The 25,062-nt window shown below is 39.5% G+C and overlaps 1 protein-coding gene across 1 annotated transcript; it reads left to right on the forward strand.

Moving 5' to 3' along the window:
- The first annotated feature begins 1,205 nt into the window (after positions 1–1,205).
- LOC111346982 (SCO-spondin) lies at positions 1,206–23,332 on the forward strand. Its single transcript, XM_088736972.1, is given in 21 exon segments — positions 1,206–1,259; positions 2,025–2,264; positions 2,874–3,015; positions 3,436–3,764; positions 4,137–4,281; positions 4,948–5,279; positions 5,671–5,812; positions 7,007–7,350; positions 12,027–12,168; positions 12,619–12,795; positions 13,281–13,457; positions 14,361–14,531; positions 14,841–15,017; positions 16,531–16,701; positions 17,032–17,208; positions 17,694–17,870; positions 19,381–19,551; positions 19,881–20,057; positions 21,564–21,734; positions 22,034–22,210; positions 23,144–23,332. Coding segments are annotated over 21 exon segments (3,903 nt in total). The 3' UTR covers positions 23,254–23,332.
- The last annotated feature ends 1,730 nt before the right edge of the window (positions 23,333–25,062 follow it).

Genomic DNA, 25,062 nt, shown 5'->3' on the forward strand with positions numbered 1-25,062 from the left:
ATTGTCATATTTAGGTCAGGACATCATCATTTGTGCTCTATGATGGGTACAAGGTTTTCATTTATTACTTTACTTTATTTCGCTAAACCGCTAGGTGTTTGTAGCGCTAATCACAGGCCTTCTTAGTGCATTTGTAAGCTATGAGTCGAGGTGTTTCCAGATAATGACACTGATTTGGCTTTGATATTTCATTTTCACTCACTTATACAAAATTAGGACCTTATGTCAAGAATTTGGTCCGTCAATAGCATGAATTATGCTCAAAACTCCATTTTGCTTGGCCTTAGAGGGGCATGGAGAGTTTGTGCCAGAAACCTAACAAACCCTAATAAGCCAAATTTTTCTCAACTGATTTTGATAAATGGGACACTAAAGTACATAATGATTTGGTATGAAAGTTATGCAAGAAGGCAGGTTAGTGTAATGGTTTTTTGAAAAATGGCAATTTTGGGTAATGATTTTGACCTCAAATTAGACCTATTGAACTTTAGCTCCAGGCTCCTCTCTGTCTAACCACTTCAGAACAAAGTTATATTTATGAAGTAAAAGGTCCACTATAGTAGAGTTCATGGTCAAATTCATTTGGCAGCACAATTTACCAATGGAGTTTTATAGCACTTTCAAAATGCCAACTAAATGAATTTTTCAAAATGCCAACTAGGATGAATTTTTGGTGCTCCACAGGCCACAAATAGGACCCCCCCCCCCACCTGAAACTCCGGAAAAAACAGTCAGAGAAGTGAGCCAAAGTGGCTGTTGAAATATCCTATCACACTCAACTTTTGTGCCAAGTTTCAGCCGAATCGGTTGACCACCACTTCTGGCCCCTGGTACACTTTCCCTGACAGGGGACACTTGACGGGAAAAAATTCCCATGAGGGCCTGTTATTTACTGGGTATAAACCTAATTCAAAATTCAAGCAGAGGAGTAATTGAAAGTGCCTGGTTTAATTTGTTGTATTTTGTTACCATTTGCCGTTTTTAAAGAATCAAAACCCAGATCAATTACATTTCATACGTGGCCAAAAATTGTTAAAATTGATTTGTGTTGTGATGTCTACTTCAGAGATTTTGAAGTACGAGTTTAAAATTCGACAAATATCTTTGAAATCATAAAAATAAATTTCTCTTAGTCTAAATCTATACTTTATCTAATGTTGTCTATTGCTTTCTGGTGTTTTAATTCGTAAGATTGCACAGATAAAATGGGATTGGGAGATGGAAAAATTCCAAACTCTGCTTTATCATCTGCTAGTGAGGTATTTACAAAAGCACTCCGGCTTTACTTGATAGCTTGATTGATATTTTCGTTATATAATGTTACTTCTCCCGTTAATGCTTGCCTTTGACTGGTTCAGAGAGGAGAAAAAAAAGTTAGCCGACTACAAAAAAAATAGTTTATATCTCTCTTATACGTTTGCATCAAGAAAAAAGGAGCTGCAAGACTGTCACAACTAATCTCAAATCAGTTTCAATGACTTTTTTAAGTCTGAGAAATTTCGAGCTCAAAAATTATTCCTTCAAAACTATAGAACTTTTCTTTATAACAGAGGAGCTCGTAGAGCGTAGCCCCATATCTATACAAAATGGTAGTAGTAACCCAACAAGCCGAAAAAATTTGGACTTATGACCGTAAGGGCGTCTGTACAAGGTGCTACTTTTAGCATGCGCGGTCAACTGTACCGCGGCAACACCAACGCCACGGCTTTGTCCAGTAGTTCGATCAGTGGTCAGTGCACTGGGCTCCAAGTCGGACGACTCGGGTTCTAGTCCTGGCCGGGGCAAGGCGTTGTGCCCTTGAAACGTGCGGGAAAAAAAATGCGAGCACCGCTTTTAGGCTTGGCTAAATCTATATATTAGAGGAAAGTAATTGAAAACCCGAGGAGGTCACTAAGGTCAGATTCTACAAAGAACTACAATATCAAGATAAAGCTCAATGTCTCGCAGGGTCAAATAGCGCGAAATGACACATGTCACGCTTCAACACAACTAATTCATTAATTGACATTTTTTCATATTTGCAGTGGAGCGCTACTTATGCAGCGAGCAAGGGAAGGCTCAACCATCAGAGCACATATATTGCTAAGCGAAACGATGAGGGTCAGTGGTTCCAAGTGGATTTTGGAAAGATTGTCAAAATAACGAGCATCATAACTCAAGGACGCCACAACGCCGCACAGTGGGTGACCAAGTTTATGGTGTCTTACAGCTTTGATGGAGGATATTTCAGTTTTCAACTTCACCACCCTTACAGTGTTCCGCGGGTAAATATATTAAATAGTTTGCAGAGAAAAATACATGATACGCACTCCGAACAATTGGAGGTAATATGAACAATAATACCCCAAGCTGGGCGCCTACATGCATTCGCCAGGGAACAATGAGCGTTTCATGAAGTAACAAAACCAAAACCAGAGAAAATACTAAGGCAAACTGGAGGGAAAGTAAGTATAACGGGAGAAGTGTAATTTGCACTCAAGGCGGGCTCTTTCAAGCGGCCTGGAGAGCGGTAAAACAAGAGCGGTTAAGTCACTGCTTGAAATGCATTTTGTATCCGACTAGTTCACCGGACAGACGCGAGCTTATGGACTAATTACAAAGCGTAGACCAAAATCCTACATGTAGGTTTGATGCAGAAAATATTAAAGCCAAAACTTTTCCCAGAGCGCCAACCTATTTAAGTAAAAAGAAAAGTACATTCGTAAATAAATGTGCGTATGTTTTGTTGGCTGGAATGATCTTTTTATGGAAAAAACAAAAAAAAAACCAAGTGTAAAAGTTACACAGTATGTCTGACAGCAACCCAACAATATCTGAGAAGAAAGCACCAGATGTTTTATGAATTGAATATACTTAGTGATTGTTTTTTCTAGGAATACTATGCCAATAGAGACCGTCTGACTATCGTGGAAACCGAGCTGGACGAACCAATCATCGCCCGTATTTTTCGTGTTCACCCAGTGGAATGGTATGGACACATCTCAATGAGGCTCGAGTTTGTTGGTTGCGACTCTGGTAACTATATATACACCCCTCTTCAAACCAATGTGGTTTCGTGTCTATTGTGTTATTATAGTGCGCATAGCACGTTCGTGTGCTTTGGAGAAATTTCTAACAATTAGAAATATCGTGTATTCTAAAATATTAATGTTTCGCGTTAATTATCCTTTTCTGTATGATATAGGGGAGTTGAGCGCGAAGTTCTTGCAGAAGAGAAGGCTTTTGAACGTACGTGTTTAGCGAAGTTCGCTGAAGCTTCTCAGAGAATTTCTAAGTTCAATTTAATTCAATTGGTGATATTGTATACCTGGAGGTCTCAGGAATAAAAGCCTGAGGAAGTCAAGTGCTCATACATTTCTTAGTATTTTATTCACACAGGGATGTGAGAATTTAACTACGTATGCCTTGTTCTCTTGGACTTCTTTGCTTTTCAAGGCTTTCAGCCTCCAGTTTTTCCTAACTGCATGGATGGACTTGGAATGGAAGATCCAAATGAAATCCCTGATTCAGCCATAACTGCGTCTTCTTATTATAATTCCTACTACAAACCGAGCCAAGGTCGTCTTTACCAACAGTATGAGGGAGGTTCTGGAAGCTGGCTGGCCAAAACGAGTGACCAGAACCAATGGCTTCAAGTGAATTTAGGAGGATGGAGGCAAGTGATGGCATTCTGCACCCAAGGAAGGCTGAATGCGGCCCACTGGCTGACTAGTTACTCACTGGCATTCAGTTATGATGGAGTCTTTTACAGAACTGTCCATGAGGTAATAACCTGTTTTACTGACGAATAGACTTTTCGTAATCGTGGTGGCCAAAATAAAATTTTATATCCTCAAGAAGAAATGTTCTTATAGTTAGGAAGCAAGAGGTTCATGTTATATATTTGATCGAGATTTCAAAGTCAATGCAGCCTTCATAATCTCAGAAATAAAAGTCTGTCGTTGTCCATGGGATCTTGAGGCACAAAAAAAATCAAGCTAAAAAACAAAACAGCTAATGAAAAGCTTATTCACCTAATATTTAGCGGTAAGCACCATCTAAGTAAACCGACTAGGATATCTGTACAACTTCTCGCTGACTAGAGATCGTAGATCTTGTGCGAATCTAATCTTTAGGCGTTTGTTGTATCTTATCAGGTGTTCAAGGGAAACTCAGACCAATTTATGCCTGTTTGCCATTCTCTGAGGCGAGGACAAGTGATTGCACGATATGTGCGAATTATTCCGCGGACTTGGCATGGATATATTGCCTGCAGAGCTGGTTTTTATGGCTGTAAATCAGGTAAGTTTTTTTCCCAACAGATGAGATCCTTCCATCCAGTCAAATGATTTGTTTTTAAAAAAGTTACCCTAAATTCATTAAGAAAATCGCGCTATGAAGGAAATTCCGTTGATCCTGTCACTGTACCCACGAGCATCTCGTTAACCAAACAATCATATCGCATGCTACATTGGAATAAGATTCTTAATGAAGAAAAAGGAAAATGTTTTTAATTTTGGGCAGAAATTCAAAATAATCCTAGTTACTAAAGATGATGGTGTTTTTTTTTTATTATAATAATTTCCCCTGTTTTTTTGCAAACAGGATTTGATATCCCCAAAACAGTTTGGTTTCTGTGCGGTATCTACTAAAACAATTATTCACGTGAGGAAAGTGGTGAACATTTAGCTCACCATTTCGCGGCTCGGCAAGTATCCACTACAACTCTCCCCCAGCTCCGTTAATAATAGTTAAAAAAGTGGCGAGACATGCTGCTTTTGCTCTGCAAAAGAAATGCTATCTGAATGAAGATTGACGAATACCACTCTTCTGAAAGAGCGATAGTCCAAATAAAAAGTGTGTAATTGCCTCTTAATCAGAGCCACCCTTTCCTTCTTTCGTCTCGATTGGCATTTCGCAGTTTCCTGGCTTTGACTCTAATTGGTAATTTATCCCTTAAATTATCAGGATTCGAGCCCCCAAAACTGGAATGCCAAGCAGAACTTGGAATGAGTAGCGGGAAAATACCCAACAGCGCTATCACTGCTACTACCAGCTATAATCAGTACTATGGCCCAGAGCGCGCCAGACTGAATACGGTGAAGTCAGGGAGTTTTGCTGGAGCGTGGTTACCTAATTCACAGGACCTTGGTCAATGGATCCAAGTTGATCTGGGAAAAATTACAAAAGTAACACGTATAGCCACAAGAGGGAGGCAAGATGCAGGTCACTGGGTTAAAAGCTTCTCTCTCACTTACAGCGTTGAGGGTGGACCATTCTTACCTTACAATGATAACCTGGTAAGAAATTAAACAGCGACTTGAAATTGAAGGTAATATAAAGGGCTGACATGACTTTTTTTATCGAGCGTCCTTGAGCTACAACATTAAACTTTACTCTGTATTTAAGTTTGTATTACTTCTGCAGATATGAAGCCTACGATGCCCCTTAAATTATCCTTTTATCAGGTGTGAGTCAACAGGCAATTGTTCCCTCCGCAAGGCCTAGCCGTGTTTTGGTTCCCAGGGAAAAAATCCTAGTTTATTTACCTGCGGTCTGTTCCTCTCCATCTGTCACTTATCTTTAAACGATGCCCATGCCAATCAACGTCAGTCTCGTTTCACGCTTGTTATGTTTTAGAACCTATGTAACAGAAACAGTTAGCTCATTATCACCTCTCATGTCTTATAGGTTCTTCCAGGCAATACGGACCAGAATACAATCGTTGGGAACATTCTAAATCCGCCTATTATAGCACAATATATCAGAATCCACGCAAAAGAATGGCAAAGTTATATAGCACTACGTTTCGAGCTTTACGGATGCACCAGCGGTTAGTATATCAGTTTTGTCAATAGCATATACGAACCAACTGGCACAAAGCCATTCAAAACCGTGCCTGAGTACAATAACTTTTCAGCCCTTTTATCATAATTCATTTCAATATTAAAAATCGAGTTTCCAGATGGGATATGAACCCACGATCCTCCGTGATCTAGTCGGATGCTCTAACCACTGAGCTACAGGAGACTCTATGGCGAGCAAGGGTCAATTAGTGGGTATTGACTGGAACCGCATCACGCGGCTACACAGCCAAACATCAGCTAGCGCATAGAAGCTCACTAACAGCATCACGCTGTCACATTAAAGCATCACATGCATTAAAGCATCACATGCAGCCAACCAGCCGCCAAAGTGAGCATGTAAGGATAAAAAATAAACAATTTTTTAAAAATCGAGTTTCCAGATGGAAATTGTTTATTTTTCATCTTTACATTTCAATATTATCTGTATAATTTTGTTCGAGAAATGTTTCTAGATGAAAACTCTCCCTGCAGTTCAAAACTAGAATTTTAGGTCGAGACAAGAACCTTGGCGCGAAAAAAAACCTGAAAGCAACTTTTTTTTTCTACCTTTAATGGGAATATGCTAGGTAAATTCGAATTTCCAATAACTTGTTTAAGCACGATAAAGTCCTATTTTCCTTACTAACAAAAATTAAAACAAAAATCTTGAAGGTAAAAAGAAGCAATTCGAGAGAAGAACGATAAAATCTATATCTATCAGTTGACATTATATTTTGATTTGGGGCACAATGCTTTCAGTGGTTTTCCTTGTAACAGCGGTTGGATGGTTTGCCGGAAAATATAGGCTTGCGTTTTGATATTAATTCTGAGATAAGAAGTAAAAAGCAAGCTAAATCAAAAACCCGTCTTCTGCAGATCACATGAACTCATCTAATGCAAAACATGATAAGAAATTGTAACATAACCAAAAGTAAAGTGCGCACTCTGATTGGTCAATTCAGTGTGCACAGTCTATGCTACTGACGTGAGCAAATGCAGAGGCTTAGGACGTTTTGCCAAGTAGTCAAGAGGCTAAAGTCGCTCTCGGCAATCGTCTCGCGCGATTTTTACGCTTCTTTCTGCCTTAGCAACCTCCCACGTGCATCCATAACTCAGTAGTGTACTTTGTGGTGTTTACCTTTTATTGACTCTCTCGTTGAGGCACTGCACCTGCTTTACAGGTTTTTCCATTCCCAGTATTCCTCCATGTCAGATTTAACTTGGGATGCAAAACGGCAAGATACCAAATTCTGCATTGACAGCCTCATCGAAATGGAATGCCAATTATGGTCCTGAAAATGCGAGACTTCACTTTCATCCTGTAAGCGGCCGCCAAGGAGCCTGGGTAGCAAGAGTTCAGAACGTGAACCAGTGGCTCCAGGTTGATTTCGGGGTTGAGACGCAAGTCACACGAATTGCTACCCAAGGTCGCCAGAATAAAAATCAGTATGTCACAAAATACACATTAAGATACAGTCTTGATAAATCTCAGTGGAACATGTATCAACCGAATGGTTTCACCATGGTGAGTTGAAACTGTCCTTCGAAATAATAATTTTCGTAGAGCGTTTTGACGTCGAGCCATTATTATGAAGTATTTCAAGTGAAAGACGTTTGAGTTAAAGCATATCGTTTGTATATTACTCGCTTTTCTTACATTTCGAAAATCAGACCTCTATAAGCGGATGGGGTTAACTATCAACTGACAGATGGCCAAAATTTAACTGACAACTGACAAATCGCTGAAAAACTAACTGACAACTGACATTTGCGGTGGGCTTTTACTGACAACTGACAAAAGCCCGGATCACCCTAAATATTTCAAAAACTGGATGTAAAATAAGGACAGTTGGTTTATTTTGTTCAATGAAAGTACATTTTCCATTACATATCTGTAGGGGTACGCCAGAGCGTCGTATTTAGTTAATAATTACCGCATGTGCCATCCACATCAAGGTCACGTGCCACATATCAGTTATATGGTCTTTGATACCCAACTCGATCGTCAACTTAAGCGATGGCCGTGAGTGCTGGTATTTTAAGAGCTGTTGTAAGCTTTTATCGAATTGAGTCAGAAACGGCATTTGAGCGTCACAGAAGTCGTATACCTATCAAAGATGTTAAAACCGAACTGGCGCTGAAATAGCACTTTAGTTCGTTCCTTGGTCTATAGGAGTTTTCTAGTAAATATGGCCTCGGAGATTTTGATGGGAAATTTATCACATGGCTCCGAAATCATGCGGCAAGAGGGATAATTTTGCGTTAACTACGGACGAGCAATGGAATTTGGAGCTTCCGACCATGCTGGCTGGAACAGATAGCAAATTAAACATGCTGTGTTAGAGTGGTTTGGTATTTGGTATTGGTGTAAATACATCAGTTACTAGCCTAGTTTTTATTATAAAATGCCCATTATATTAGATGCCGACTTATAGGCGCTGTCAGAATTTTCTAATTCTTGAATTCATGTAGATTATGTTTTATGTAGATTATAATGACATAGGTAAAGTGACTGTGAAAAAGTTAATAATAATGATAATAATAATAATAATAATAATAATAATAAGTAAATAAAGCGCCTATATATAGCGCCTATCCAATGATAGATCTAGGCGCTTAACAAAGTGAGAGGAAATTTCAAATTAAAGTTAATTAAGGTAAATAAACTTAAAATTGGAGTAAAAGCATACAAAGTCTATTTCCTGATGGCTAAAGTTAAATCTGATAGAGTCGCAGTGATACGACTGACTGGTCCTCTTTCATGATGTTTGTCTGCTGGGCATACTCTGGTTTTGTGCGATTTTCGAGAGGTTCTTAGCTGGCTCGAAATACATTGTGCAGCATTTGTTACGCACCTCATGGCTTCACAGTAATAATCGCAGAGATATACCATTTCGTTCTTATGTCCTCCTCGATATCTTAACTGATGAATTCGGAAACTCGAAGTCGCTGAATTCGGAAACTCGAAGGTTGTCCAGGTTCGCCCTTCTTTAGAAAAGCCAACTTCAATCTGTGCTGCAAGTGGAAACATTCTGTTGTGTGCAGACGATGCCTAGAGAGGAATTATGCAAGTGACATTACACTACAATGGAGTTGGCATTGCTGGTACCGGAGTAAGACTCGTGACCTACGTACCCGACTGGCATTTTGAATATCATATCTATGGAATTTCTCAAACCAAGAGCTTACTTTGCAGCAGTCGGTCTAGACGGTGGCCTTTACGTTTGCGACCTTTAAAGCTTAGAAGTTGACCAACTTCTATAGAACAACTCGGAGTCTTGTAGAGAAATCAAAAGACTTTGTGAATTTGAAGACGGGATAGCGTTCACTGACTCGGGGGAACGAAAGGTAAAGTTCTTCAGTCCTTCTGAGAAAAACGTTAAAACCTTGATGGGCTCTGGTCAGGAACGAGCAAGTGAAGGAACGGATGAAACGTGTTCTTTTACGCAAGTTCTTGGCATCTGTTCTATGGAGAAGACTCTATTCATATCGGATGTGGTTACAGGTTGCATTAAACTAGCGTCGGGAGTCAGTGGTACTGTGTCGTACTGTGTCGTACTCAGTCGTGCTGTGTCGTTCTTAGAAGTCTTAGAAGTGGTACTGTGTCATTCTAGGAAGTCTCTATGACAACTTTGGTATCGGAGCCCAAAGCATAGAGAAAGCACAATTGTCTCTTCAAGATGCCGTAAACAAAGTGTGTCTCATAAAACTCAAGTTAAGAATTGGTTCATGCTTTAGCGTGCACTATCGAGTTATGGAGCACGTGGGAGGTTTGGAGAGCACGAAAGAAGCGTAAGAGTTGCCCGAGGCAATAGCCGAGGAAATCTCTAGCTTCTTGAGTGCTCTCCAAACTTCCCAAGTGCTCTGGAACTCGATAGTTAACAGCGAAAAGCATGAACCAATTGTTTTAGAACATAGCCGGTGGAATTGTGCATCAAATCGCACGCGAAAAACGGACAACAGTGTTAAGTGAAGCGAATCGTGACAGCGCTGATGCCGAGTCTCCTTTTCCGTTGTTTTTCTCTTTTCTGTCTCATTTAAGAACTCTAGCCCATGGGAAAAGGTCGGAAAATTGTTTTCGTTTTGTGAATAGGGGACTGAGTCTCTGTATGTATCCATTATTGTCGCGAAATATATTATTTTCCCTCGCGTTTACAATGGCCGCTCGCGCGAAAAAAAAAAATTCTGGCGAAGCGATTTGCGCACGCTATCAGCGTGCACTATCGGGATTTTGAGCACGCTTACGTATATTGAATTTGATTGCGCGGCTCTTCTAGCTATGTTCTAATCTCACTTAAACTTCTCGAAGAAGGAATGCACCGCCTGGACAACAGCATAGCTTCAATTAACAACGATTGTCTCCAAGATATTGAATTGAGCATATTACTCACAACAGTTGTGGAGAATCTACATGCAGTTTCACATTTTAAGCATGAGACCTTCACCGCATTACAGTATTCCCAAGACTTTGGATTAATTACCAAGGAGTCGTTGAAGAGAGTAACGAAATGGGCAGCCAAGTATTTTACTCTTGAAAAATCCTAGTATCTTGTCCCTCAGACCAGCACGGAGTTTGCAAATGTACTTTATGCGACCTCTACCTTCAGTAGAGATCGACCCCGAGATTGAAAGTGCTATGAAAGAATTTGTGGAGAAATATCGTCCCTTGAGGCAAAGGACAGTTCGGGAAGAAACTACCAAGGACAGGGCAGGGGCTTTACCACCGGGCGTCTACACGAAGCAACAAGATTCCACCAAAGTGAACTTGTTGGCGGGACTAGGTAACGATTTTAACTCGGGAGATCAGTCAGTAGGGTTCAGCAGCAACAAAGGAGCTGTTCAAGCTACTTCGAAAGGTGGGAATGTGACAGATATCATATTTGCTGACGATTGTATCGTTGAGGTGGCAGCTGCTGAGGTGCAAACACATGCAGATGAATATGACACGGACTCAGAAAACGACTTTTCTGACCAAGAGGATGAAGATATTACCCCAATTACGGTTTCTAGATCTGGGCGGCCAGTTCGCGCCCATTTTCGCCTGAATCTCTAAGTTACGCTTTCTCTAATAACCTAGTTGAAAAGTAGACAAAAGAACGTTCTTTTCCGATTATTTCATCGGAGCCAACCATAATCCAAGCTTTGTAAAACAAAACATAAATTTCATATATTATGCTGGAGGACTTTTCACAAGTTTGTTTTCCTTCTGACGATCTTCTTTCCAACATTTTGACCCGTTAAGTGGTTGCAAAGGAATGTTGCGCACGGGAAAACAGAAGTTTGTGTTCAGAAGAGTCGTAACTGACCTAAACAATAACTGAAAGTCATTTGAAAGATCTTGTTTCATTCTAGAACTGAGAAAAAGCAGTTCTTAGGGTATCAGTTTTCGACTTGATATTCAAGTTTACGTTATATGTGCGCTACATATGGGCTGTATATGTTTGTGTTCAGAAGAGTCGTGACTGACTTAAACAATGACTGAAAGTCATTTGAAAGATCTTATTTCATTCTAGAACTAAGAAAAAGCAGTTCTTGCTGTACCAGGTTTCGACTAAATTTTCGAGTGTACGCTATATGTACTTTTCAGCCAAAATTATAGGGTCGGAAAGTAATAATGAACTTACCAAGTTAATCATTAACAGTCTCCCCCATCCAGACCCTCAGCTAGAGGTTCCAATTTTCTGTTTGCCGAATAAACGCTATGCTCAACTACTCTTCTATTAGAGAATAAGTACAAATATTTTTGCTAGGTACCCCACAAACTAGAGAGAATTTTCGTCTCCTTAAAATTCGCTCACCAGATCTGCAGTCAATCCATAAAGTAACGATGCAGTGATTTCTACCACACTAAAATAACATGAAATCATCACAGTAAGAATAAGCATGGTCCAATCCAATCACGTCTTGCTAAAAATTTCTTGTGAAAGCAGTTTACATCATTGTAGAATTATGAGTCCAAAGCTGTTCTCCCTCTTCAGTATACTAATCTCTGTGGTTGCTCCGGCTTCACTCGAAAGATTCTTTGAAAGATTAGCTAGGATTAGGCTAAGATGCTGGTACTGATTTCCTGTTATTTCACAGTAGCTTATTTGGAGAAGAGTGTTCTTAGCAACTACCTCAAATCAGCAGTCTGTTTATCAAAAATGATTTTTTACTCGTAATACCTTTCTAACTGATATAGTTGACTTTTGTTTTTATAAGACATTCCCGGGAAACAATGACCGATACACAGTCGTCAGCCACAATTTACCCAAACCTATTCGGACGCGCTATTTGAGGATTGTTCCAGAGGAATGGTATCGATACATCGCCCTGAGGGCTGAATTCTACGGATGCAAGACAAGTAAGATTAAATATCTATGCGTGCATCAGTAATTTTAAGTTGGCTTTTTCGTATTTTCAAGTTGGCAACTGTTAGTTACCTTAACGTGCTATCATTAAGTTATACACTGACGGATAGCTAACCTGTAGGAGGGTCTTAGTGGTGTCAAATGTTAGCCAAAAAACAGCCAAACAATTCAGCCGTTAGACGTATAGAAACTAGCCGTAAACATTTTTCCTTTCAACAACGTGTCATTTTGTGTCATTTTAGGTTTACCGTTAGCCCGCGTTAAATGGCCAAAATTTAAACCGCTCATCGTAAAGGCTATCAGCCCATTAATGCCTTCTAGTAAACATTGTTTTCCTTCATATAGTTAGTGCGAAATATTTTGTATGTATTTCTGGATAAAAAATACCACTTGTTTGAGAAGAAATTGCAAACCGTTAGTCACCTTTGTTTTTTCCACCGCAGATGACGGGGGCTATTCCGAATGGGGCTCTTGGTCTGCATGTTCCAAAACTTGTGGAGATGGGCGTAGGAGCCGCCGTCGATCATGCACCAATCCCGCTCCAAGTCCAGGTGGAAAAGAATGCTCAGATCTAGGACCGGACACACAATATGTAAATTGCAATGATGGAGGCTGTCCAGGTATACGCATAAACCTTTTCTGTCGAAATCCCATTTCTTATCTTCCCATTCCATGTTTTAGAGATTAACCGGAAAAATAACATTTATTAGAGTGAGAACATCAAAGGGATTGAAGAATTGCACGCAGCCGCAAGCTTTCTCTCAAACAATCCAATTTTCAGTCAAACGATTATCGCCCTGAACTGTAGCAGTTATTTCAAGAGGAGTAAAGCTGACGTTTCCAGCGTTAGCCCTTCTTCAGAGCAAAGGGCTAAAACCTGACGGACTAACACTCGAAACGTCAGCTTTGAAAATCTTTATGGTAGCCAATTTACATTACCAACTCAGTTGATAAAATCAAATTGTCTTGTTATACACACCCACCGACGAAGCGCCACAGTTTCTTCAGAAAATTCACACCCCCTCCCCCTTATTTCAAGAGGAGTTTCCTCCTCAAGGACACCAGCACGATTAGGTCAATAATAGTTTTTTTTTACGTTCCGAAGTAAATGGCGGATACTCCGCTTGGGGATCGTATAGTGATTGCAGTGAACCGTGTGGTGGAGGAAAACAAACTAGAAGGCGCACTTGTACCAATCCATCACCGGCAAACGGAGGCAAAGACTGCGACAGGCTGGGATCAGACGTTTCAACCAGAAAATGCAATACACGCAACTGTCCAAGTGAGAAACTGTTAACTAACTTTGTAGATAAGGCGCATGCGTATTTCCTTTCCCTTTCCCTTTCTCTTCCGTAAATATCACTTCAAATACCAATTTGAAGGAGCAGCATAACTGGTTTTTGTATATGACCTCTTGCAACATTTGGATCCAGTAACGAAACATGGTAGCTCTTACTTTATTTCGTTGGCAGTCAAAGGATAATGACTGTGATACCGAAGTTAATTGCAAATGCACCTTCTGCGCTGGATTCACGCCTTCCGCGTCATTTCAATAATAGATTTTATTAGCCCTTAATCTGCAATATTTTTAGACTGTATATTTCGGATATATAGCATGTATTTTTTTTTGATATATATTTTCTCAAATTATTTATTTATTTATCATATTATAGTTTCTAATTATATTACTTTAGTACATTTTTGTAACGAGCATCTTTTTGCTCATCAATGATTCGTGTTAAAAGAAAGTTATACTTATACTTATGACCTTAAAGATGTTTTGAATTAATTTTGCACTTTTGTAGAAAGTTCAGAGTTTTCATAATTGAATAGACGATTGATTGATGGCTTTTAAACGTTAGTAATACCAAAAGGAATATCGTGAGGGATGTGGCTTGCTACAATTCAGATCGTAAGATCCGAGGTCCTTTCCTGGCCAAGGTTAAATTTTGCACTTGCCATGCCCTCTTCTATCCGGAAGCAATAATACTCACAAGCAGATTGTCAGCGAAAGTTTATGAAATTCAAGACGGGGGGGGGGGGTGCAATGGATAAGTATTTCATCCAGAGAAAGTAGCGATATCCCTTGTCGCTTTGGAGAGCCCCGAAGGTGCAGGTCACTCGGTTCATGTACCATTTAGCACTATACAAAGCAACGTTTGACGGCTTCTTTATCTATTTCCAGTTGATGGTGGTTATAGCAATTGGCTCGAATGGAGCGATTGTTCTGCCACCTGTGGCGGGGGCAGAAGAGCGCGCAGCAGGAAATGTGACAACCCTATTCCGCAGTATGATGGAAAGAATTGTGTTGGACCCTCATTGCAAACAGAGGATTGCAATATGAAAGACTGCCCACGTGAGTTCAATACATCTTTATTTGCTAGGACTTTTATGAGCAATTGAAAGAAAGCAAACTCCATAGAAATTACAATTCGAATTGCAAATTTAAAGTTGTAAAGCCATGATAAAGAAGCATTATATTTTCTCCCAAGATATTATATAACATCAATCTAAGGTTACGTTACGCTACTCGTAACAAATTCATAGCACAAAACTGCGAAATATCGTACTAGCCATTTTAGGGGATGGACTTCTGTATCAAATAGATAACGTGCAATCATTTTTTCCTGGATCAAGAGACTAATAAAAACTTATCAATTTGTAGGGAATGGTGGGTACTCTGCTTGGGGGCCATATGGCAACTGCACTAAGACTTGTGGAGGAGGTAAGCAATATCGAGAGCGAACATGCACCAATCCACCGCCAAGCGCCGGAGGAAAGGATTGCGCGGGACTTGGACCGAATAAATTAAGCAGAGAATGCAACAATCAAAATTGCCCAAGTGAGTTTGCGTTGATTTAAAGACTGAAGTGTATCATACAAAATCAACGACTATTTTCTTTTTAGAAAACTCTATTTTTCCAGTAGACAAAGGGAAATAAAAAGGTATCAGGCGCCAACTACATCACGAATGTCTCAATTAAATGAAATTAGTATTATATTGATCAGTAGGAACAAATGAAAGGGAAGAAATGGCCCTAAAAAGTGATCTAAAATTAAAAAATTTAGAAAAATGAAGGCCGAAAAATTGGAGCTTCGACGGGATTCGAACCCCCGGCAGCCTAATACTATAAGTTAGGACGTCTCTACAAAGCGAGCTACGGAGCATAACGTTTTCCTAGAAGGCTCTCGAGGACATTCCTCTCAAAAAACGTTATGGAACATTTTTTCAAACGTTCATGAAATGTTCCATACTACTGACTGTTTCGTAAGGTACAATTAAAAAGGTAAGTTACTATCCTTGTCTGCGAGATAAGATGAGCCAGACTTTCCCCATTTATACCCGTACTGGTACTAATCGCGCGTGTCATTTCATCGGTTTACACTGTGATATTTTGAGGTAGCTAGAAGGAAGCGATTTTACGGTATTGAAAAACAACAGCGTGTTCTACGAATGCCCGCACGCTTGTTTCCTTGACTATGTGATTTTTATGCGCAGTACAGGATGCACAGTGCATGACTGAGGAATCACCTCAACTCTCATAAAGAAAGCTGGTCATATGCAAATAAAGATAAATCGCCAAAGTCGCTAATATCGCCTTGGGATGCACAAAAAAAAGTTATTTTTGGACGACATTAACCAAACAAGAATCCCCAACGCTAGCTCTAATTGCTGAATTTTTCCCTTTGCATACCGAGACCTAAAAAAGTCTGTAATGTCGTTTTCACATAATTTGTTAATTTAAAAATCCCTTATATAATGAATTTTTTTGTATAGACTAAATTTCTCTGCTTATATAAGTCACGGCTCAGTCCATTATTTTCATGTTTTTAAAGTTGACGGAGGTTACGCTCACTGGAACGAGTGGAGTGAATATTCTGCTAACTGCGGGGGAGGAATACGCTGACGTAATCGGCAGTGCACCAATCCTAAACCACAACAGGGTGGAAAAGATATTTCGGAACTGGGGCCCATTCATTTCAGAGTTTTCATAATTGAGTAGACGATTGATTGAGGGCTTTTAAACGCTGGTAATACCAAACGGAAAGTCGTGAGGGATGTGGCGTGCTACAACTCAGATCATAAGGCCCGAGGTCTTTTCCTGGCCAAGGTCAAATTTTGCACTTACAATGCCCTCTTCTATCCGGAAGCATTAATAGTCACAAGCAGATTGTCAGCGAATGTTTATGAAATTCAAGAGGGGGGAGGGGGTGCAATGGATAAGTATTTCATCCAAAGAAAGTAGCGATATCCCTTGTCGCTTTGAGGAGCCCCGAAGGTGCAGGTCACTCGGTTCATGTATTATTTAGCACTATACAAAGCAACGTTTGAGGGCGTCTTTATCTATTTCCAGTTGATGGTGGTTATAGCAATTGGCTCGAATGGAGCGATTGTTCTGCCACCTGTGGCGGGGGCAGAAGAGCGCGCAGCAGGAAATGTGACAACCCTATACCGCAGTATGATGGAAAGAACTGTGTTGGACCCTCATTGCAAACAGAGGATTGCAATATGAAAGACTGCCCACGTGAGTGCACTATATCTTCATTTACTATGATTTTTATAAGCAATTGAATTAAAGCAAACTGCATGGAAATTACTAATCGAATTGTAAATTTAAAGTTGTAAAGCTATGATAAAGAACCATTATATTTTCTCCCAAAGAAGTTTAACAGTGGTTCATCAAACGATATTATATAACATCAATTTAAGGTTATACTACTCGTAACAAATTCATAGCACAAAACTGCGAAATATCGTAACAGCCACTTTAGGGGATGGACTTCTGTATCAAATAGATATCGTGCAATCATTTTTTTCTGGATCAAGAGACTAATAAAAACTTATCAATTTGTAGGGAATGGTGGGTACTCTGCTTGGGGGCCATATGGCAAATGCACTAAGACTTGTGGAGGAGGTAAGCAATATCGAGAGCGAACATGCACCAATCCACCGCCAAGCGCCGGAGGAAAGGATTGCGCGGGACTTGGACCGAATAAATTAAGCAGAGAATGCAACAATCAAAATTGCCCAAGTGAGTTTGCGTTGATTTAAAGACTGAAGTGTATCATACAAAATCAACGACCATTTTCTTTTTATAAATTTCTATTTTTCCAGTAGACAAAGGAAAATAAAAGGTATCAGACGCCAACTACATCGCCAATGTCTCAATTAAATAAAATAAGTATTATTTTGACCAGTAGGAAAAATGAAAGGGAAGAAATAATTCTCACAAGTGACCTACAATTAAAAGATTTAGAAAAATGAAGGCCGAAAAATTGGAGCTTCGACATGATTCGATTCCCTGGCAGCCTCATAGCCTCATAGAAGTTTAACAGTGGTTCATCAAACGACATTATATAACATCAATCTAAGGTTACACACTCCTAACAAATTCATAGCACAAAACTGTAAAATATCGTAATAGCCATTTTAGGGGATGGACTTCTGTATCAAGTAGATAACGTGCAATCATTTTTTTCTGGATCAAGAGACTAATAAAAACTTATCAATTTGTAGGGAATGGTGGGTACTCTGCTTGGGGGCCATATGGCAACTGCACTAAGACTTGTGGAGGAGGTAAGCAATATCGAGAGCGAACATGCACCAATCCACCGCCAAGCGCCGGAGGAAAGGATTGCGCGGGACTTGGACCGAATAAATTAAGCAGAGAATGCAACAATCAAAATTGCCCAAGTGAGTTTTCGTTGATTTAAAGACTGAAGTGTATCATACAAAATCAACGACTATTTTCTTTTTAGAAAACTCTATTTTTCCAGTAGCCAAAGGGAAATAAAAAGGTATCAGGCGCCAATTACATCACCAATGTCTCAATTAAATGAAATAAGTATTATTTTGCCCTGTGGGAAAAATGAAAGGGAAGAAATAATTCTCACAAGTGACCTACAATTAAAAGATTTAGAAAAATGAAGGCCGAAAAATTGGAGCTTCGACATGATTCGAATCCCTGGCAGCCTCATACTATAAGTTAGGACGTCTCTACAACGTGAGCTACGGAACATAACGTTTTCCTAGAAGGCTCTCGAGGACATTCCTCTCAAAAAAACGGTATGGGACATTTTTTCAAACGTTCATGAAATTTTCCATACTACTGTCTGTTTCGTAAGATACAATTAAAATGGTAAGTTACTACGCTTGTCTAAGAGATAAGATGAGCTAGACTTTCCCTATTTATACCCGTACTGGTACTAATCGCGCGTGTCATTTCATCGGTTTACACTGTGATATTTTGAGGTAGCTAGAAGGAAGCGATTTTACGGTATTGAAAAACAATAGCGTGTTCTACGAATGTCCGCACGCTTGTTTGCTTGACTACGTGATTTTTATGCGCAGTACAGGATGCACAGTGCTTGACTGAGAAATCACCTTAACTCTCATAAAGAAAGCTGGTCACATGCAAATAAAGATAAATCGCCAAAGTCGCTAATATCGCCTTGGGATGCACAAAAAAAAGTTATTTTTGGACGACATTAACCAAACAAGAATCCCCAACGCTAGCTCTAATTGCTGAATTTTTCCCTTTGCATACCGAGACCTAAAAGAGTCTGTAATGTCGTTTTCACATAATTTGTTGGTTTAAAAATCCCTTATATAATGAATTTTTTTGTATAGACTAAATTTCTCTGCTTCAATAAGTCACGCATCAGTACATTATTTTCATGTTTTTAAAGTTGACGGAGGTTACGCTCACTGGAACGAGTGGAGTGAATATTCTGCTAACTGCGGGGGAGGAATACGCTGACGTAATCGGCAGTGCACCAATCCTAAACCACAACAGGGTGGAAAAGATATTTCGGAACTGGGGCCCATTCATTTCAGAGTTTTCATAATTGAATAGACGATTGATTGAGGGCTTTTAAACGCTGGTAATACCAAACGGAAAGTCGTGAGGGATGTGGCGTGCTACAACTCAGATCGTAAGGCCCGAGGTCTTTTCCTGGCCAAGGTCAAATTTTGCACTTACAATGCCCTCTTCTATCCGGAAGCATTAATAGTCACAAGCAGATTGACAGCGAATGTTTATGAAATTCAAGAGGGGGGGGGTGCAATAGATAAGTGTTTCATCCAGAGAGAGTAGCGATATCCCTTGGCGCTTTGGAGAGCCCCGAAGGTGCAGGTCACTCGGTTCATGTATTATTTAGCACTATACAAAGCAACGTTTGAGGGCGTCTTTATCTATTTCCAGTTGATGGTGGTTATAGCAATTGGCTCGAATGGAGCGATTGTTCTGCCACCTGTGGCGGGGGCAGAAGAGCGCGCAGCAGGAAATGTGACAACCCTATACCGCAGTATGATGGAAAGAACTGTGTTGGACCCTCATTGCAAACAGAGGATTGCAATATGAAAGACTGCCCACGTGAGTGCACTATATCTTCATTTACTATGATTTTTATGAGCAATTGAAAGAAAGCAAACTCCATGGAAATTACAATTCGAATTGCAAATTTAAAGTTGTAAAGCTATGATAAAGAACCATTATATTTTCTTCCAAAGAAGTTTAACAGTGGTTCATCAAACGATATTATATAACATCAATCTAAGGTTACACTACTCGCAACAAATTCATAGCACAAAACTGCGAAATATCGTAACAGCCACTTTAGGGGATGGACTTCTGTATCAAATAGATATCGTGCAATCATTGTTTTCTAATCAAGAGACTAATAAAAACTTATCAATTTGTAGGGAATGGTGGGTACTCTGCTTGGGGGCCATATGGCAAATGCACTAAGACTTGTGGAGGAGGTAAGCAATATCGAGAGCGAACATGCACCAATCCACCGCCAAGCGCCGGAGGAAAGGATTGCGCGGGACTTGGACCGAATAAATTAAGCAGAGAATGCAACAATCAAAATTGCCCAAGTGAGTTTGCGTTGATTCAAAGACTGAGGTGTATCATACAAAATCAACGACCATTTTCTTTTTATAAAACTCTACTTTTCCAATAGACAAAGGAAAATAAAAAGGTATCAGGCGCCAACTATATCACCAATGTCTCAATTAAATGAAATAAGTATTATATTGACCAGTAGGAACAAATGAAGGGGAAGAAATGATTCTCAAAAGTGACCTACAATTAAAAGATTAAGAGAAATGAAGGCCGAAAAATTGGAGCGTCGACGGGATTCGAACCCCTGGCAGCCTAATACTATAATTTAGGACTTCTCTACAAACTGACCTACGGAGCATAACGTTTTCCTAGAAGGCTTCGAGGATATTCCTCTCAAAAAAACATTATTGAAAATTTTTTCAAACTTTAATTATCTGTTCCATACTACTGTCTGTTTCGTAAGATACAATTGAAAAGGTAAGTTACTATGCTTGTCTAAGAGATAAGATGAGCCAGACTTACCCCATTTATGCCCGTAATGGTACTAATCGCGCGCGTCATTTCATCGGTTTACACTGTGACATTTTGAGGTAGCTAGGAGGAAGCGATTTTACGGTATTGAAAAACAATAGCGTGTTCTGCGAATGCGCACGCTTGTTAGCTTGACTACGTGATTTTTATGCGCAGTACAGGATGCACAGTGCATGACTGAGGAATCACCTCAACTCTCATAAAGAAAGCTGGTCACATGCAAATAAAGATAAATCGCCAAAGTCGCCAATATCGCTTTGGGATGCACAAAAAAAAGTTATTTTTGGACGACATTAACCAAACAAGAATCCCCAACGCTAGCTCTAATTGCTGAATTTTTCCCTTTGCATACCGAGACCTAAAAAGGTCTGTAATGTCGTTTTCACATAATTTGTTGGTTTAAAAATCCCTTATATAATGAATTTTTTTGTAGAGACTAAATTTCTCTGCTTCAATAAGTCACGGCTCAGTCCATTATTTTTATGTTTGTAAAGTTGACGGAGGTTACGCTGACTGAAACGAGTGGGGTGAATGTTCTGCTAACTGCGGTGGAGGAATACGCCGACGTAATCGGCAGTGCACCAATCGCAAACCACAACAGGGTGGAAAAGATATTTCGGAACTGGGGCCCATTCATTTCAGAGTTTTCATAATTGAATAGACGATTGATTGAGGACTTTTAAACGCTGGTAATACCAAAGGGAAAGTCGTGAGGGATGTGGCGTGCTACAATTCAGGTCCTAAGGACCGAGGTCTTTTCCTGGCCAAGGTTAAATTTTTCACTTACGATGCCCTCTTCTATCCGGAAGCATTAATAGTCACAAGCAGATTGACAGCGAAAGTTTATGAAATTCAAGAGGGGGGGTGCAATGGATAAGTATTTCATCCAAAGAAAGTAGTGATATCCCTTGTCGCTTTGGAGAGCCCCGAAGGTGCAGGTCACTCGGTTCATGTACCATTTAGCATTATACAAAGTAACGTTTGACGGCTTCTTTATCTATTTCCAGTTGATGGTGGTTATAGCAATTGGCTCGAATGGAGCGATTGTTCTGCCACCTGTGGTGGGGGCAGAAGAGCGCGCAGCAGGAAATGTGACAACCCTATACCGCAGTATGATGGAAAGAACTGTGTTGGACCCTCGTTGCAAACAGAGGATTGCAATATGAAAGACTGCCCACGTGAGTGCAGTACATCTTCATTTACTATGAATTTTATGAGCAATTGAAATAAAGCAAACTCCATGGAAATTACAATTCGAATTGCAAATTTAAAGTTGTAAAGCTGTGAACAGTGGTTCATCAAACGATATGATATTACATCAATCTAAGGTTACACTACTCCTAACAAATTCATAGCACAAAACTGTGAAATATCGTAATAGCCATTTTAGGGGATGGACTTCTGTATCAAATAGATAGATAACGTGCAATCATTGTTTTCTGGATCAAGAGCCTAACAAAAACTTATCAATTTGTAGGGAATGGTGGGTACTCTGCTTGGGGGCCATATGGCAAATGCACTAAGACTTGTGGAGGAGGTAAGCAATATCGAGAGCGAACATGCACCAATCCACCGCCAAGCGCCGGAGGAAAGGATTGCGCGGGACTTGGACCGAATAAATTAAGCAGAGAATGCAACAATCAAAATTGCCCAAGTGAGTTTTCGTTGATTTAAAGACTGAAGTGTATCATACAAAATTAACGACGATTTTCCTTTTAGAAAACTTTACTTTTCCAGTAGCCAAAGGAGAATAAAAAGATATCAGGCGCCAACTACATCGTTGATGTCTCAATTAAATGAATTAAGTATTTTTTTCACCAGTAGGAAGAAATGAAAGGGAAGAAATGATCCTCACAAGTGACGTACAATTAAAAGAATTAGAAAAATGAAGGCCGAAAAATTGGAGCGTCGACGGGATTTGAACCCATGGCAGCCTAATACTATAAGTTAGGACGTCGTTACAGACTGAGCTACGGAGCATAACGTTTTCCTTGAAGGCTCTCGAGGATATTCCTCTCAAAAACACGGTATTGACCATGTTTTCAAACTTTCATTAAGTGTTCCATACTAGTGTCAAAATAGTGTCTAGTGATTAAAAAAAATACAATGAATCAGATAGAAATGGATATATGGATATATTGATATATGGATATATGGATATGTATAAATCAGATACAATAGATATATGAAGTTCATATATAAAAAAAAAATATATGAACTTCATATATTCATTGTATCTGATTTATCATCACTGGTTTATTACGAATCAAATTAACGGCCTGCTCCCAGTTGGCTTGTTAGCTCAATTGGTAGAGCGCTGCACTAGTATCGCAGAGGTCAGTGGTTCGAATCCCGTACAGGCCTGATTTTTTTCAGATCTGATTTTCGCTATTGCATAAATAGCGCTCTCTACTGCGAGGATCGTGCATCATAAGTATCTACAACCGCAGTTCAAAATATATGAACTTCATATATTCATTGTATACAGTATTTTATTGGTCAGCGGACACCTCAACGAAACCATAAAATGCCGTGTACACCTCATCCAAAAGCAAACTGAAATCGCATTTATGTTTATTTTTAACAGATAAAGGACCAGATTTATCCAACTCAAAAGTGGATCATTTATTGAAATGGGACCTGGCCTACGCGAAAAGGAAAGGGAAATATCAGAACGTGAAACAGTCGTCAGGCTAATTTATGGTTTATAAATTGTACGGGTTTTGGGGAAGTATTTTAGCACGCTAAATGGGTTAATAAAAGAAAAATGAAAATATTGCTTGCATCATCTTTGTTTTTCGTGCCATCATCATCCGCAACTCAATTTGTCACAACAAAAAATTATCAAGAAACAAGAGTGGAACGATTGAAACTTCTCATAAGAATGCCTGTCATTCGTCCTAATTCAACAATACAAGCAGGCAACGAAGTTAACGTGTTACTAATGATCCATCTCCTCCCACAATTTCAAGAGTTAGCTGTCGATAAAGCGATCGGCATGTTCTGAGGTTTAATCATGTTAAAAGTTCTAAGAATAAACAGTCCAATTTTTTAAGATACCTCTAAAAGATCCTCCAGATACCCAAATAAAACCTAAAGAAAAAGTCTTTCATATTCTTAAATCGGTTTTCATCAGAAAAAAACGTTTTTCTTTTGTCGCTACTTCACTGTTTATATGTTACGATCTAAATGTGTTTTTTTCTTTATGCCCTCTTGTTTTTTAGAACCTATATCAGATATTACCTTCACATACGCATTGCACATTTAACTTCTTTCTTTTTTCTCTTTGAATACTAAAAAAGTAATAGCTAACAATTATGTGTTTACTGAAGTGGAGGTTGCTAGTAGTGGATAATTAACGAGCGGCCGCGAGGCGGCGGGGTTGCGAGGTATATATTTACCTCTAGCCACCGACATTCTGGTGTCTTAAAGACAGCATTTTTTCAGTACATACTAAAACAGTGAGATAAGCGAAAAAAGATGATTTGACAGTTTTTTCCCGCAACGATTACAATATTCTCAGGCGCAAATACTGCGCGCTAAGCTCGGAGGTGAATAGCAAAGGATATTCGGAGTTAGAGTGTCCAATAAGGGCGCACCTTCAACTATATCCATGTAATGTTTTAACAGATACTAAATTAATTTTCGCTATTGCATAAATAGCGCTCTCTGCTTCGAGGATCGATCATACGTATCTAATACCGCAGTTCAAAATATATGAACTTCATATATACATTGTATCACATACCAAATTAAATATTTAAACGTCGTAATTTGAACGCTATACTCGGTACGAGAACTTAATTTGATGAAGGCCACTTTTTTCTTTAAATTTCTGATTGAGGCATCTGAAGAGAACGATCCCAGAGCGCTTTTACCGCTAATAACCAGGGTACATAGCGAACCAGCTCTTTCCAGGCTGTTTCTCTGAATTACCATTTCCAATAGGCTCGTTTCGAATTGTTTTTGCGAGAAAGTCTGGTAACTAGTTTTTAGCACCAATTCGAGGCTGAGGGGAATAGGAATGAACAATGCTGACCCCTTCGCTGATACGAAAGTATCTGAGCTTCAAAAGTTTTTAAAGGGAAGAGATATTCAAATTTCTATTTATGGTAAAAATAGGAGGAGAGCAGAACAACTGGAGCTATGTTAGAATGCAGCAGAAATACAATTTTCAAAATTGAATAGGAATCAAAGAAACGGGACGAGTTAGTTCATTAATTAAATTGATAACATTGCCAGGAGTGAAAATTACTTCCCCATCCACTTTCGCTTAAGGCTTGGACTCATGGCTTCACTGATATTCCAGCCTTCAGGTTTCCTGATATGTATCATTATCTGGTTGGAAAAGATGGCTGCGACGAAGACTGTTCGTTCAAGAGTTTTGAGGATTTTCGCTTATTTGTAGGTCATGTTTCCGATTAAGTGATGACGATACAGATAAACAGAATGGATACTACACTTTCCAGTTCAGTTATTAGACAGGCCAAAGCCGGAAATCCCCTG

The sequence above is a fragment of the Stylophora pistillata genome, chromosome 10, assembly GCF_964205215.1.
Source record: "Stylophora pistillata chromosome 10, jaStyPist1.2, whole genome shotgun sequence".
Classification (NCBI taxonomy): Eukaryota; Metazoa; Cnidaria; class Anthozoa; order Scleractinia; family Pocilloporidae; genus Stylophora; species Stylophora pistillata.